General features: G+C 39.0%; 1 protein-coding gene across 3 annotated transcripts in view; it reads right to left on the bottom strand.

The window, feature by feature from the left end:
- ARAP2 (ArfGAP with RhoGAP domain, ankyrin repeat and PH domain 2) overlaps window positions 1–12,623 on the bottom strand; it is a 184,137-nt gene that overhangs the window by 103,255 nt on the left and 68,259 nt on the right. For all 3 annotated transcript variants that reach the window (XM_070452058.1, XM_070452060.1, XM_070452059.1), the window contains exons 10-12: window positions 9,501–9,616; window positions 5,526–5,725; window positions 526–611 (exon numbers count right to left, since the gene is read on the bottom strand). In XM_070452058.1, coding sequence (XP_070308159.1) covers window positions 526–611; window positions 5,526–5,725; window positions 9,501–9,616 — 402 coding nt within the window. The remainder of the gene's footprint in view (window positions 1–525; window positions 612–5,525; window positions 5,726–9,500; window positions 9,617–12,623) is intronic.

The following is a 12,623-nucleotide window of genomic DNA, read 5'->3' as shown; positions in this document are numbered from 1 at the left end:
AAAAGCATTATTACTTTTTGCAGCTAGCTCGCATTGAGACAGATTCATTTAAAATGGCTGAGTAGGTGGGCTAATATGGTTGAGAGTGTTACTGAGACCCAAGCACAGAATAGACGCGGGAGATAGCAAGTTAGACAAAATTGCAGTTAATGACAGAGTGTGCCGAGATAAGAATAGTCAATTTTGCCAAATGTTTTCATTCACCATTCTGATATTTTATCCATGCTGGGTTAAAAAGAAAGAGAGTAAGTTCTGGCTTTAAAAAGAGCTGCCAAGCCTTTTAAAGTAGTTATTACCACTAAAGCTCCTTGCATTTTTTATTTTTATTTTTAAAATAACCACCTCATTTAGGAAGCATTCTGAAAGTTAAGGTAGAAAGTTACCACTAGACAACAGGCGATAAGTCATTTTTTATACTGTGCCGAGATCTTGATCAGAGAGATCCTAAAGTAACTTCATCCCGCCAACAAATGCACATTTCCTCCCAGATTCTGGCTGATCACACCACAGTCAAGTCAGACTCACCTCAATGAGCTCATTGCTCCAAATGCTGGCATCCATTTTCAGACTTCTAACCTTGGAATCTTTTGGTCCTAAAGATCTATGTTGCCCTGTAGACCAAAAAAATAAAGTAATTCTCTTTGAATTTCTATGTACATGTATTTTATCATAAAAAGTATGTATGTATATATACATGGCAATCTGTATTAACATTAAAACACATGGACATCACCAGATGGTCAACACCAAAATCAGATTGATTGATTATATTCTTTGCAACCAAAGATAGAGAAGCAAAAACAAGACCTGGAACTGACTATGGCTCAGATCATCCACTACTTATTGCAAAATTCAGACTTAAATTGAAGAAAGTGGGGAAAACCACAAGACCATTCAGGTATAAATCAAATCCCTTTTGATTACACAGTGGAGATAAAGAATAGATTCAAGGGATTAGATCTGGTAGACAGAGTGCCTGAAGAATTATAGACTGAGGTTTGTAACACTGTACAGAAGCCAACGACCAAAACCTGCCAAAGAGAAATGCAAGAAGGCCAACTGGTTTTCTAAGCAGGCTTTACAATAGCAGAGAAAAGAATAGAAGCTAAAGGCAAGGGAGAAACAGAAAGATATACCCCACTGAATGGAGAGTTCCAGAAAATAAGGAGGAGAGACTGGTAGAAAGCCTTCTTAAAGGAACAATACAAAGAAATACAGGAAAACAACAAAATGGGAAAGACTACAAATCTCAAGAAAATTGGAGACATCAAGGGAACATTCCATGAAAGAATGGACACGATAAAAGACAGAAACAGTAAGGATCTAACAGAAAGCAGAGAGATTAAGAAGAGGTGGCAAGAATACAGAGAAGAGCTACATACAAAAAAAGGTCTTAATAACCCAGATAACCACGATGGTATGGTCACTCACCTAGAGCCAGACATCCTGGAGTGTAAAGTCAAGTGGGCCTTAGGAAGCATTACTATGAACAAAGCGATTGGAGGTGATTGAATTTCAGCTAAACTACTTAAAATCCTAAAAGATGACGCTGTTAAAATGCTGCACTCACTATGCCAGAACATCAGTAGTGGCCACTACTGAAAAGTCAGTTTTCATTCCAATTCCAAAGAAGGGCAGTGTCAAAGAATGTTCAAACTACCATACAGTTGTGCTCATTTCACATGCTAGTAAGGTTATGCTCAAAATCTTTCAAGCTAGGCTTCAGCAATACATGAACCAAGAACTTCCAGATAACAAGCTGGATTCAGAAAAGGCAGAGGAGCCAGAGATCAAACTATGAATATTCACTGAATCATAAAGAAAGCAAGGAAATTCCAGAAAAACATCTACTTCTGCTTCAAGGAATACACTAAAGCCTTTGACTGTGTCAATCACAACAAACTGTGGAAAATTCTTCAACACATGGGAATACCAGATCACATTACCTGCCTTCTGAGAAACCTGTATACAGGTCAAGAAGCAACAGTTAGAATCGGACATGGAACAATGGACTGGTTCCAAATTGGGAAAGGAGTATGTCAAGGCTGCATATTGTCACCCTGCTTATTTAACTTATATGCAGAGTACATCATGTGAAATGCCAAGCTGGATGAAGCTCAAGGTGAAATCAAGATTGCCAGGAGAAATATCAGTAACTTCAGATATGCAGATGATACCACCCTAGTGGCAGAAAGTGAAGAGGAACTAAAGAACTTCTTGATGAAGGTGAAAGAGGAGAGTGAAAAAGATGCCTTAAAACTGAGCATTCAGAAAACTAAGATCATGGCATCCAATCCCATCACTTCATGGCAAACAGATGGGGAAAAAATGGGAACAGTGAGAGACTTTATTTTCTTCGGCTTCAAATCACTGCAGATGGTGACTGCAGCCATTAAGACACTTGCTCCTTGGAAGAAAAACTATGGCAAACCTAGACAGTGTATTAAAAACCAAGATATCACTTTGCCAACAAAGGTCCATATAGTCAAAGCTATGGTTTTTCCAGTAGTCATGTATGGATGTTGAGAATCTGACCAAAAAGAAGGCTAAGCACCAAAAAATTGATGCTTTTGAGCTATGCTGCTGGAGAAGACTCAGGAGTCCCTTGGACAGGAAGGAGAATCAAACCAGTCAATCCTAAAGGAAGTCAATGCTGTATGGTCACTGAAAGGACTGATGCTGAAGCTGAAGCTACAATACTTTGGCACAGTGATGTGAAGAGCTGACTCATTGGGAAATACCGTGATGCTGGGAAAGAACGAAAGCAAGAAGAAGCGGCAACAGAGGATAAGATGGTTGGATAGCATCACCAACTTAATGGACATGAGTTTGAGCAAACTCCAGGATATAGTAAAGGACAGGGAACCCTGAAGTGCTGCCATCCATGGGGTCACAAAGATTTGGACACAATTTGGCAACAGAACAACAACAATAAATATATGTATGGCTGCATTAATATCTCTTTTCAACTTAAACTATTACCTACTTTTTTATACCACAGTAGTGGTAGTAATCAAACAGAAATCATAACCAACAATAAGAAAGATTATGGGAATCACCTGCTCAGTTGTGTCCAACTCTTAGTGACCCACGGACTATAGCCCACCAAGCTCCTTTGTCCATGGGGATTCTCCAGGCAAGAATACTGGAGTGGGTTGCCATGCTCTTCTCAAGGGTATCTTCCCAACCTAGAGATCACACCCAAGTTTCCCCACTGCAGGTGAATTCTTTACCATCTGAGCCACCGGGAAGCCCATGAATAATGGAGTGGGGAACCTATCCCTTTTCCAGGGGATCTTCCTGACCCTGGAATTGAACTGGGGTCTCCTGCATTGCAGGCAAGATTCTTTACCAGCAGAGCTACCAGGAAGCCCTTTAAAAGTATGTATTCATGTATTTGTGTTTATGTGTGTACATGTATGTATGTGTATACATATATAATTTTTTCATTGTTTGGTAACTGACTAGAAATTGTAAGTCACTGAAAACTCTTTATAATGGGTCTGTGTAAATTACATATATGTGAATACAGATATCATCCATTACTCTTAAAAAAATGACTAGCAACATACTAGCTAATGAATGTATACTTAAGAAATCTAAAGTGGATTCTTTATTCTATGATTATACCTGGAAGACAGTAACAGCCCAGCATTCTAGTATCATCAATTTAATTCTGCTGTATAAATCATCATTCAGACTTTACTGGGCATCCAGGCCTATGTCAGACTCTTTCTAAGCTGAAAAGGAGAAAAGAACACAAAACATCATCTTTGGTCTTAAGGATCTTCTGCCCAATGATCATGAGAAAGTTCATTCCTCTCTGTACATTAGGTAGGTTCCTTTCCTCCCTTCTCTGAGAAAAAAATTACTCAGAGCACCATGCCCTGGAATTCCCATGATAGCACCTGGCATACGTTTGCACTTACAGAGACTACAAAAAGGCAACACCAAAAGGAGCAAAGCTCAAAGGCAGGCAGGAAGAAAGGATGCTGGAGTAGCCTAAGGTTCTGAGTTGGGGCAGCTGGGAAAAGAAATGAAGCGGAGAACAGATTTAGAGATACCTAGAAGGTAAAACCGGGATGGAATCTGGTGGGCTTTAAGGAAAGGGGAAGGATCAAGAGGGACTCTCAGGTTTTAGGCTTGAGTGAAGGGCAGAGTGGATCACTTCTGGTCAAGATTTGTAATATAGGAAAATATTCAGCTTCATGTAGTGAGCTGGGAAGCAATGAGAACTCCGTACCATCATGTTCATTTTGAGGTATCTTGAGCAAATCCAAGTGGAGACCCTAGCAGGAGATACAGGAGTATGGTTCCCAACAGACTAAGAAACACCTGCTTAAAAAGACTGTGGGATTTAAATGATAAATAACATCACTCAGGAATATCAGAATAAAAGAGATCTGAGGATACAACCCAAGGCAACACACACGTTTTAGGAGCAGGCAAAGGATGAGCAGGATAACAAGAGCACACTAAGAGGAAACGGCCTGCTGGAAGTTGAGGCAAGACGGGGAGTCACTGAGAGGTAGACTGGTCAAGAGTGTCAACTACTCCAGAGAGCACAATGAAGATAGGAACTGACCACACGGAAGCCGAGAGGTAAAATACACTGGTAAATGTGGTGAAATGTTTGTATTGGAGGTGAGGTAGATGAAGACTGATTACAGGATGCTGATGATTGCCAAGAGAAATATCAATAACCTCAGATAGGCAGATGACACCACCCTTATGGCAGAAAGTGAGGAAGAACTAAAGAGCCTCTTGATGAAAACAAAAGAGGAAAGAGAAAAAGTTGGCTTAAAGCTCAGCATTCAGAAAACTAAGATCATGGCATCCGGTCCCATCACTTCATGGCAAATAGATGGGGAAACAGTGGAAACAGTGGCTGACTTTATTATTCCAAGACCCCCACAGTCACATACCTACGCTAGGGTCCATTCCCTTCACTCACTTGGACAGTTGCCTTACCGCCCAAATACGAGATGTCAAATAGTCCATTAAGTTTAAGGTCACAAGGAGAAAACAAGTCACAACACTGGTTACTTTCATAAACTTCAATATGCCTGGAAAATGCTTCTATATAATAATTCTCATTATAAGAGAGAGCAGATCTTGTGTAACAAGATTAGAAAGCAGAGCAGCCTTGAAATGTGAAAAGTACGTCTTACAAAATATGATTTAGGAAAAGGGACAAGTCATACGAACAGTGAGTGTGTTCAGGGTGCGTTCTGAAACACATTCATCCCAAATCTGAAAATTTCAGTATTGTCTTTTAAAAATCCATACATGGTCCAGTAGGCACACACACAAAAAATGATTACATGCTTTAAATCAATTTTTATCTCTAAGCCATGCATAAGAGAAGTATAGAATGATATTTCTCAATTTGATTTAAATGTAATCAGCTTTCTCGGCTTTTATTCTTCACAGCCATTAGCTGGGACACAGTATATATGAGACTAAAGAGCATTCGGTGCCGATCTGCTACCAAACAGCGATGAGCGTAACTTATCACTAATTACCTGCACACTTCTTGCAGATGACAACACAGAGATTGATGGAGGCCCAGTCGGGATCTGGGGCTTTGCAATCTGCGCAGCTCCTGTTGGACTCATTGTACCAAATCTTCTCGGCTACTTCATAATCAGAGAGAGTTTCTGCTATTGATTGCTGCACAGCGTCAATCCACTCCTGCTTCTCTTTTTCAGACTCAGCGGTAAAGCTGAAACAATGAATGTTTCTGCATTATCGATCTCCCTTGTAAAGGCCAATTAAGCAGGATGTTCAGTTTGTATATTCATTTCACTCACAAAGGAGACAGCGGCTGAAAAATATGCCTTCCAGGCCATTGCAGTCTTTTCTGTTAAAAACCATCTCATTGAGAAATCTATTTTTTTCCTTTGACTTTCCACGTTGCTTATGACTTTGTTTACCTATCTTGAGCCAAAATTAACATACACATTTTTCTGACCAGGATATAAAAATCACCTTGTTAGGTCAAAAGCTTAAAAGTGAGGCCATGTTTTCTAAGCAGTGGTTACATCATAATCAATGAGAGACTGGCAGAGTTTCAGGACTAAGTGGGTTATTTTGCCAAGAAAATATGCCATAGTCTGAAAATAAGTTATCAAAAACACCCACCAGAAATTTGATTTTTTTGTCTTAAAAATAGATTTTTTTTTAATTGGAAGAATGTCCAGATGGCTTTCAGAAACTGAGAAATCAAAAAAGTTTTAAGTGATTAGTATTCTAACAGAATGCTAACCCATTTTTAGCCTCATTCTTATTTATTCCAATTCTTAGTGCTTATGGAGTACCTGAGTGAAAGAATAAAACATTAAAACATCAGTTCACTCCTTCAAGAAATATTTACAGAGTACTTATAATAAACCAGAAAATGTACTATACACAGTGCCCCAAACTCAGTCAATGACCCATAGAATGACGCTTCCCACTACAATTTTCTGTTCTGAAGATGAAAATGTTTTGAGATACAATGAACATAACAGAGGACTAATATATCCTACATAATCTATAGAGAAATTGAGTGGCCCCATGGATTATATGTTTTTAATCACTCCATGTTTCATTATCACTATAACATCTATAAATCCTTTAGTGGTTTCTTTCCTGCTTCTCTGTAGAGACTGGTCAGAGCCCACACGGTACAATGGAAAATAGGCTGGTCCCTGTCCCTGGTTCCAGGTGTACAGTTTCTCAGATCCTTGGAATCCCGAGTGGCAAAAACCCTTTATGTGCTAATGGACAGCTTCCGACTGGAGGCTTCCGCATGGGAGCTGGTCAGCAGAAGACCAAGATGGGACTAGAGAGCTGGAACTTTCCTATCCCTTGACCTCTGGGAAGGGGAGAACTGCGGTGCTTGATCATGTTTGACTCTTTGCTACTGCAGCCCACCAGGCTCCTCCGTCCACGAAATTTCCCAGGCAAGAATACTGGAGCAGGTTGCTGCCTCCTACTCCTGGCGATCTTCCCAACTCAGGGATCAAACCTGCGTCTCCTGTATTGGCAGGTGAATTCTTTACCCCTGGTGCCACCCGGGAAGCCCCTGGGAAGGTGAGACAGGCTGGTAATTGACTTAATCATCAACGGCCCAGGGTTTCAGGGTTTCCCAGGTAGCACGAGTGGTAAAGAATCCAACTGCTAATGCAGGCGACACAGAACATGACGGTTCGAAGCCTGGGTTGGGAAGATCCCCTGGAGGAGGAAATGGCAACCCACATCAGTATTCTTGCCTGGAAAAGCCCACGGACTGAGCAGCCTGGTGAGCAAGGAGTCAGACACGACTGAGCAGGCACACACACCCTGGGTCTCATCCGTCTGGCCGATGAAATGAAACCTCCGTAAAATCCCCCAGACAACAGGGTTTGCAGAACTCCGAGGCTGATGAACACACGGAGGGGCCAGGAGGGTGCTGCATCCAGAGAGCGCGTGGGAGCTCCTACCAGACACCCCCTGAGCCGTGCCCCCCAAAGCTCTCCCATGTGGCCATTCCTGAGCGGCGCTTTTTATCATAAGCTGGTAATGCTCCTGGAGCTCTTCTCCTGAGTTCTCTGAGACATTTCAGCAAATGATCAAATCCGGGGGAGAGAGGGTAACGGGCACCCCAGTTTGAGCTCAGCTGGGCTGAGTGAGAGTAACCCGAGGACAGTCTTCCGGGACTGAGCCCTGAACCCCGTGGGTCTGAGTCTCCCTCCGGGAAGGTATAGGACACCCAGCTGGTGTATGCGGAGTTGGAGAATTGGTTGGTATGAGGACAAACGGTGCAAGTCTGACATAATATAAAGCATTTTAAGTAAAAACAGTTTAGACAATGTCTATATTTTCAGTTAAGGCTTGAATTTCCTTTATGAAAATAAAGCTTGTTATTCTTTTTCAAAATTCCAGCCAGTAGACATATTTTAACAGATAATATGGGTACTACATTTGGTATTAATAGCATTTTTGAAATCACAAAGTAATTAATTGCTAGACCTTCAAAATCCTGTGACGATTGCCTCTAACCCACATACTACTTTGTGGTATGTTGATTATTTGTGAGAAATTAATGTGGTTGAACTCAACAGATATGACTCATGCCCCTCTAAAGCAATGGAGTTACTATAGATTATTAACACATACTCGGAACATACATTAAGTTTTCTGTTTCACTGTCATAATAAAGTAATTAGTAGAGGACCATAATACAAGATATACATCAAAATGCTAAGATATTTGATCAATAAGTGCTATGAGTCATTAAATTTGGCAGCAGTTTAAGCTGGAATTGCTTTTAGAAAATCACTGAACAACCGTAATTAGGGATTAATCTTAAAGGAGAGATTGTATTTGATTAGGCTAAAAAAAAAAGGCAAAATAACAATACAGCTTAAAGACAATGCTATATCTATTTTTATTTTATTCCCTCACAACAATTTTTCATATATTTGTGAATCAAAAATCATCAAGTCTTCTAAGAAAAAAGATATTATGAAAAGAAACTATTAAATCTCAAGAAATTAGTATCTTTGCAGGTTATATGATTAGTCCAGTCACTTCAGCAAGGTGTTTTTATGTACTGGCTAACAAATTACATGATCTGAAAAAATAAAAATGCAATTTTTTCTGTTTCAGGTACACAGCAAAGTGATTCATTTCACATATATGTTCATATTCTTTTCCATTATAGGGTTATTACAAAATATTGAATATAGTTCCCTGTGCTATACAGTAGGGGCTTATTGTTTACCCACTTTATATATAATGGTGTGTATATGCTAATCCCAAATTCCTAATTTATTTCCCCTTTGGTGGGGATGTTTTCCCATAAGTCTTTTCTGTGAATCTATTTCTGTTTTGTAAATAAGATCATTTATATTTTTTTACAATTCTACATAAAAGAGATGCTTTATGGTATTTGTCTTTCTTGTATATACATATATACACACCATATCTTCTTTATCTATTCATCTGTTGATGGATATTTAGGTTGCTTCCATGTCTTGGCTATTCTAAATAACACTGCAGTGAACACTGGGGTGCATACATCTTTTTGAATTAGAGTTTTCTCTGAATATATGCCCAGGAGTAAGACTGTAGGATCATATGGTATCTCTATTTTTAGTTTTTTAAGGAACCCTCCATAATCTTTTCCATAGTGGCTGCATTAATTTATACATCCACCAAAAGTGTAGAAGAGTTCCCTTTTCTCCACACTCACTCCAACACGTTATTTGTAGCCTTCTTAATGATGTCCATTCTGGTGCAAGGTGGTACCTCATTGTAGTTTTGATGTGTATCTAATAATCAGTGCTACTGAGCATCTTTGGTACCTATTGGTAAATTTTTACACACTGGCTAATAAATGACACAATATGAAAAAGTAAGAATGTAATTTTACTGTGTCTTATAAGAAGTCAAATCACGACTGGCAATGTAACAATGGGTCACCCAAGCTTTACTGTAATAGTACAAACAAAAAATATTTAAATATAACTTACCTAAAACTCCTATAGGGAGTGATTATTTCAAAAGACTGTTTTACAGTTCGGTCCACTTGTTTTACATTTGCTACATTCATAGGGATTATGGTAATACCAAGTCCACTCTTAAAATCCTAGTTTGGAGAAAAACAAAAAATCATAAAGAAATGAAAATATGGATCTTGAAAATAAAATTCTATTCTCTAACATTTAATAAATCTCATTAAATTTTACTACATGTAAATATGGAATTAAGCAATTCATTAAAAATGGATTGAGAGTGGTTTTATTTCATAGACATGATATGTAAGATATATCTTATTTTATATACATGATATATATATATATATATACTTTAAATACATGATAACATGATAGCATTTGAAGCTTAACAGGCTACTAATAAAGCAAAGCTTTTTTGCACATAGTACATAAGTTGACTAGGACACAGATCTTGAGCTACACATGGCTTGCTTTTAACAGTTAGGCACTTTTTCACCTTCAGCCATTTAGTGAGGGGAACTAACAGGAAACAAACCCTTCCCATTTTCTAGGTGGGGGAGTCAAATGACACTGTGAGGTTGGTACAGTGACTATGTAGACAAGAAGAAGGGGAGACCACGACTCAAAGAGGCAGAGTAACACGGAGAGGAGACGGCTGTACGTGGTAGAAAAGGACGGAAACCCAGGCCGCCTGACGCCTGGCTCTCTCCGCTGTGTGGCATTACCTCTGCTCTGTCACACTACCATCCTCATTTGCTCTCAAACAAAAGAATTACTTGCTTTACAATTTTATCTCATTTCTACAATTTTATTAGTTTCTTCTTCCTTCAATTAGATTCTTAAAAAGCTCCTCAAATGCTATTTTTGTATGCAAAATGCCATTTGTTCAACACCTACAGCCACTATGTTCAGCTTGTCCCTCCAAAATTAGAGAGTGTTCAAAAAGGTACACAGTCTACCATCGAAAAGCATTAAAGTCTGCAATATATCATCTAGCCATAAGGGTTTTGGAATTTGATTTATCAAACCATCTCACACCTTAAAAATATAATTATCAAAAAATGAATTATCTCTGTCAACAGGTTCAGATTAAATGTGCTCTGAATTCCTAAATTAAGTTATGACTAGGAAAAAATATCCATACTAAAGATAACTACAAAAAATATTGGCCCACTTTCAGGAAGGACGCTTTCAGCAGAGACTGTGAAAGAAACACCTCAGGAGCTGCCTTCTCTTTGTCTCGCCTGTTGGACATGCTAAAAGTAAAAGTGCTATTTTCCTATCTCCCTTGCAGCTAGGCGGGGCCATATGTCATAGTTTTGGTCGATAAAATATAAGTAATTTCCAGCCTGGGGGGCAAAGGGGAGAGACAAATCTTGGAAGAAAAGACTTTTCATCCCTTTCCATCTTCTTGGGAAATAACAAAGCCATTTTATTATTTTTTTTTTCCATTTGTTTTTATTAGTTGGAGGCTAGCGGGTGGAGAGGGAGGTGGGAGGGGGGACTGGGATGGGGAATACATGTAAATCCATGGCTAATTCATTTCAATGTATGAAAAAAAACAAAGCCATTTTAGAATGTAAGCATCCTTGAGATGAAAAACCTGAGGACAAATTCTTGTACTGTACGGATGTCAAAGTGAAGAAAAAAAAAAGGGAAAATCTTGTTCCCTGATGGCCTCAGCAAGAGATTTGTTAAAACAAACAAGTCCCTAATCTATTTACGCTATCCTTCAGTTTTTTGTCATTAGAGAGACTAATGCATTCCTGGCTGATAAAATAAGTGGAATAAAACAACAATGCAACAAATTTTCCACACTCATAAAGGGCTTCCATTCACAAACTGCAGAGAAGTTTTGCTTCATGTTTTTAAAAATGTACCCATTTTTAGTTAGAATGAGGAAATGACTCATTTGTAAACTGAATATGATTTTTTCTGATGCAAGAACAAATGGCTCCTTCTGTTGGGAGAAACAAACCAGGAATTGAATCAGTAATGTAAAAGATGCAGGGACATGCTAGGTGTTGTGAAATACTTAGAAGAAGGTGACATACTTCCATTTTGTATTGGAAGCCCACCTAACAAAAATCAGTACTTAAATGATATATATGCAGGAGGGAAGCCAAACTTTCCCAACATGCTCCATTTTAATAAGCTCTAGCATAGTATGTTAGCACCTAGTGTACTATGTACACTCTCCCGCCGCATACCGGTGTGCCCACAGCCCTCAGTGCTAGTTCTGGTATAGTATGCTAGAACTTATTTACTTAAAATAATTAACTTATAATTATTACGGAAAACAAATTCTCAATTATCCATACCAGTGTTCCTGCTGGATAATGCAAGTGTTGGACCAACTTTCAATGTTTAAGTGGTTGGAAACTCAAACTCTCTTTTATAAATGAGGAAATAAAGTGGGGCTAGCAAGGTAAGACACTTTAGAGAAACAGCTTTCTGATGACCCATATCAAAGGGGGCTACCTCTAGAAAAAAATAGACTGCATCTCCTCAAACAATCTTCCATGGTGCAATTCTACCAATAGCTGGCTAACAGACTACTCTGATTATTATTCTCTGATGGGGGCCTGGCCTGCAGGTGCTGTGTTACTAAGGGTGGAAATACACACTCAGACCAACAGATGGTAAGACTGACAGCCCTGGATAGAAACTGATGAGACTCATCAAGGCTTCAGCCTAAAGAGATGGTGCCTCATTTCTACAAGCAAGTCGTGAAATATCTACATATAAAGAGACAATTTCTGTTAAAAAAAATAAAATAAGTGAGGTTCAGCTCAAGGCCCCAAATTTATCCCAAGCAAGGCAAAGATGATTTTTCAGCCTGGAAAGAAACTGTAACCCATTTATCAGCTGCCTGCCAAGGCCATATGGTTTTGAGTAATTAGAGTACCCACTGAACTCACCGGCACAAATGGTCTGTAAAATGTACAGCAGAATAACAGAATAAATGTCAGTGCTCTCGAGAGCTATTAAAATGAAATGACTGCATTTCTTATTAAAAAAATATTTGTGGTGACATTAAGCCATCTTGTCACATACCCTTTAGAACATATTTAGAATACATCTCATTCCTAGAGCCTCATCAAAATTACCTGTGTTGAACTCTCCCTCCCTCCACTC

The sequence above is a fragment of the Odocoileus virginianus genome, chromosome 21 (assembly GCF_023699985.2).
Source record: "Odocoileus virginianus isolate 20LAN1187 ecotype Illinois chromosome 21, Ovbor_1.2, whole genome shotgun sequence".
Classification (NCBI taxonomy): Eukaryota; Metazoa; Chordata; class Mammalia; order Artiodactyla; family Cervidae; genus Odocoileus; species Odocoileus virginianus.
Note: the sequence above shows the minus strand (reverse complement) of the source record. Positions and strands in the feature narration are given on the sequence as shown.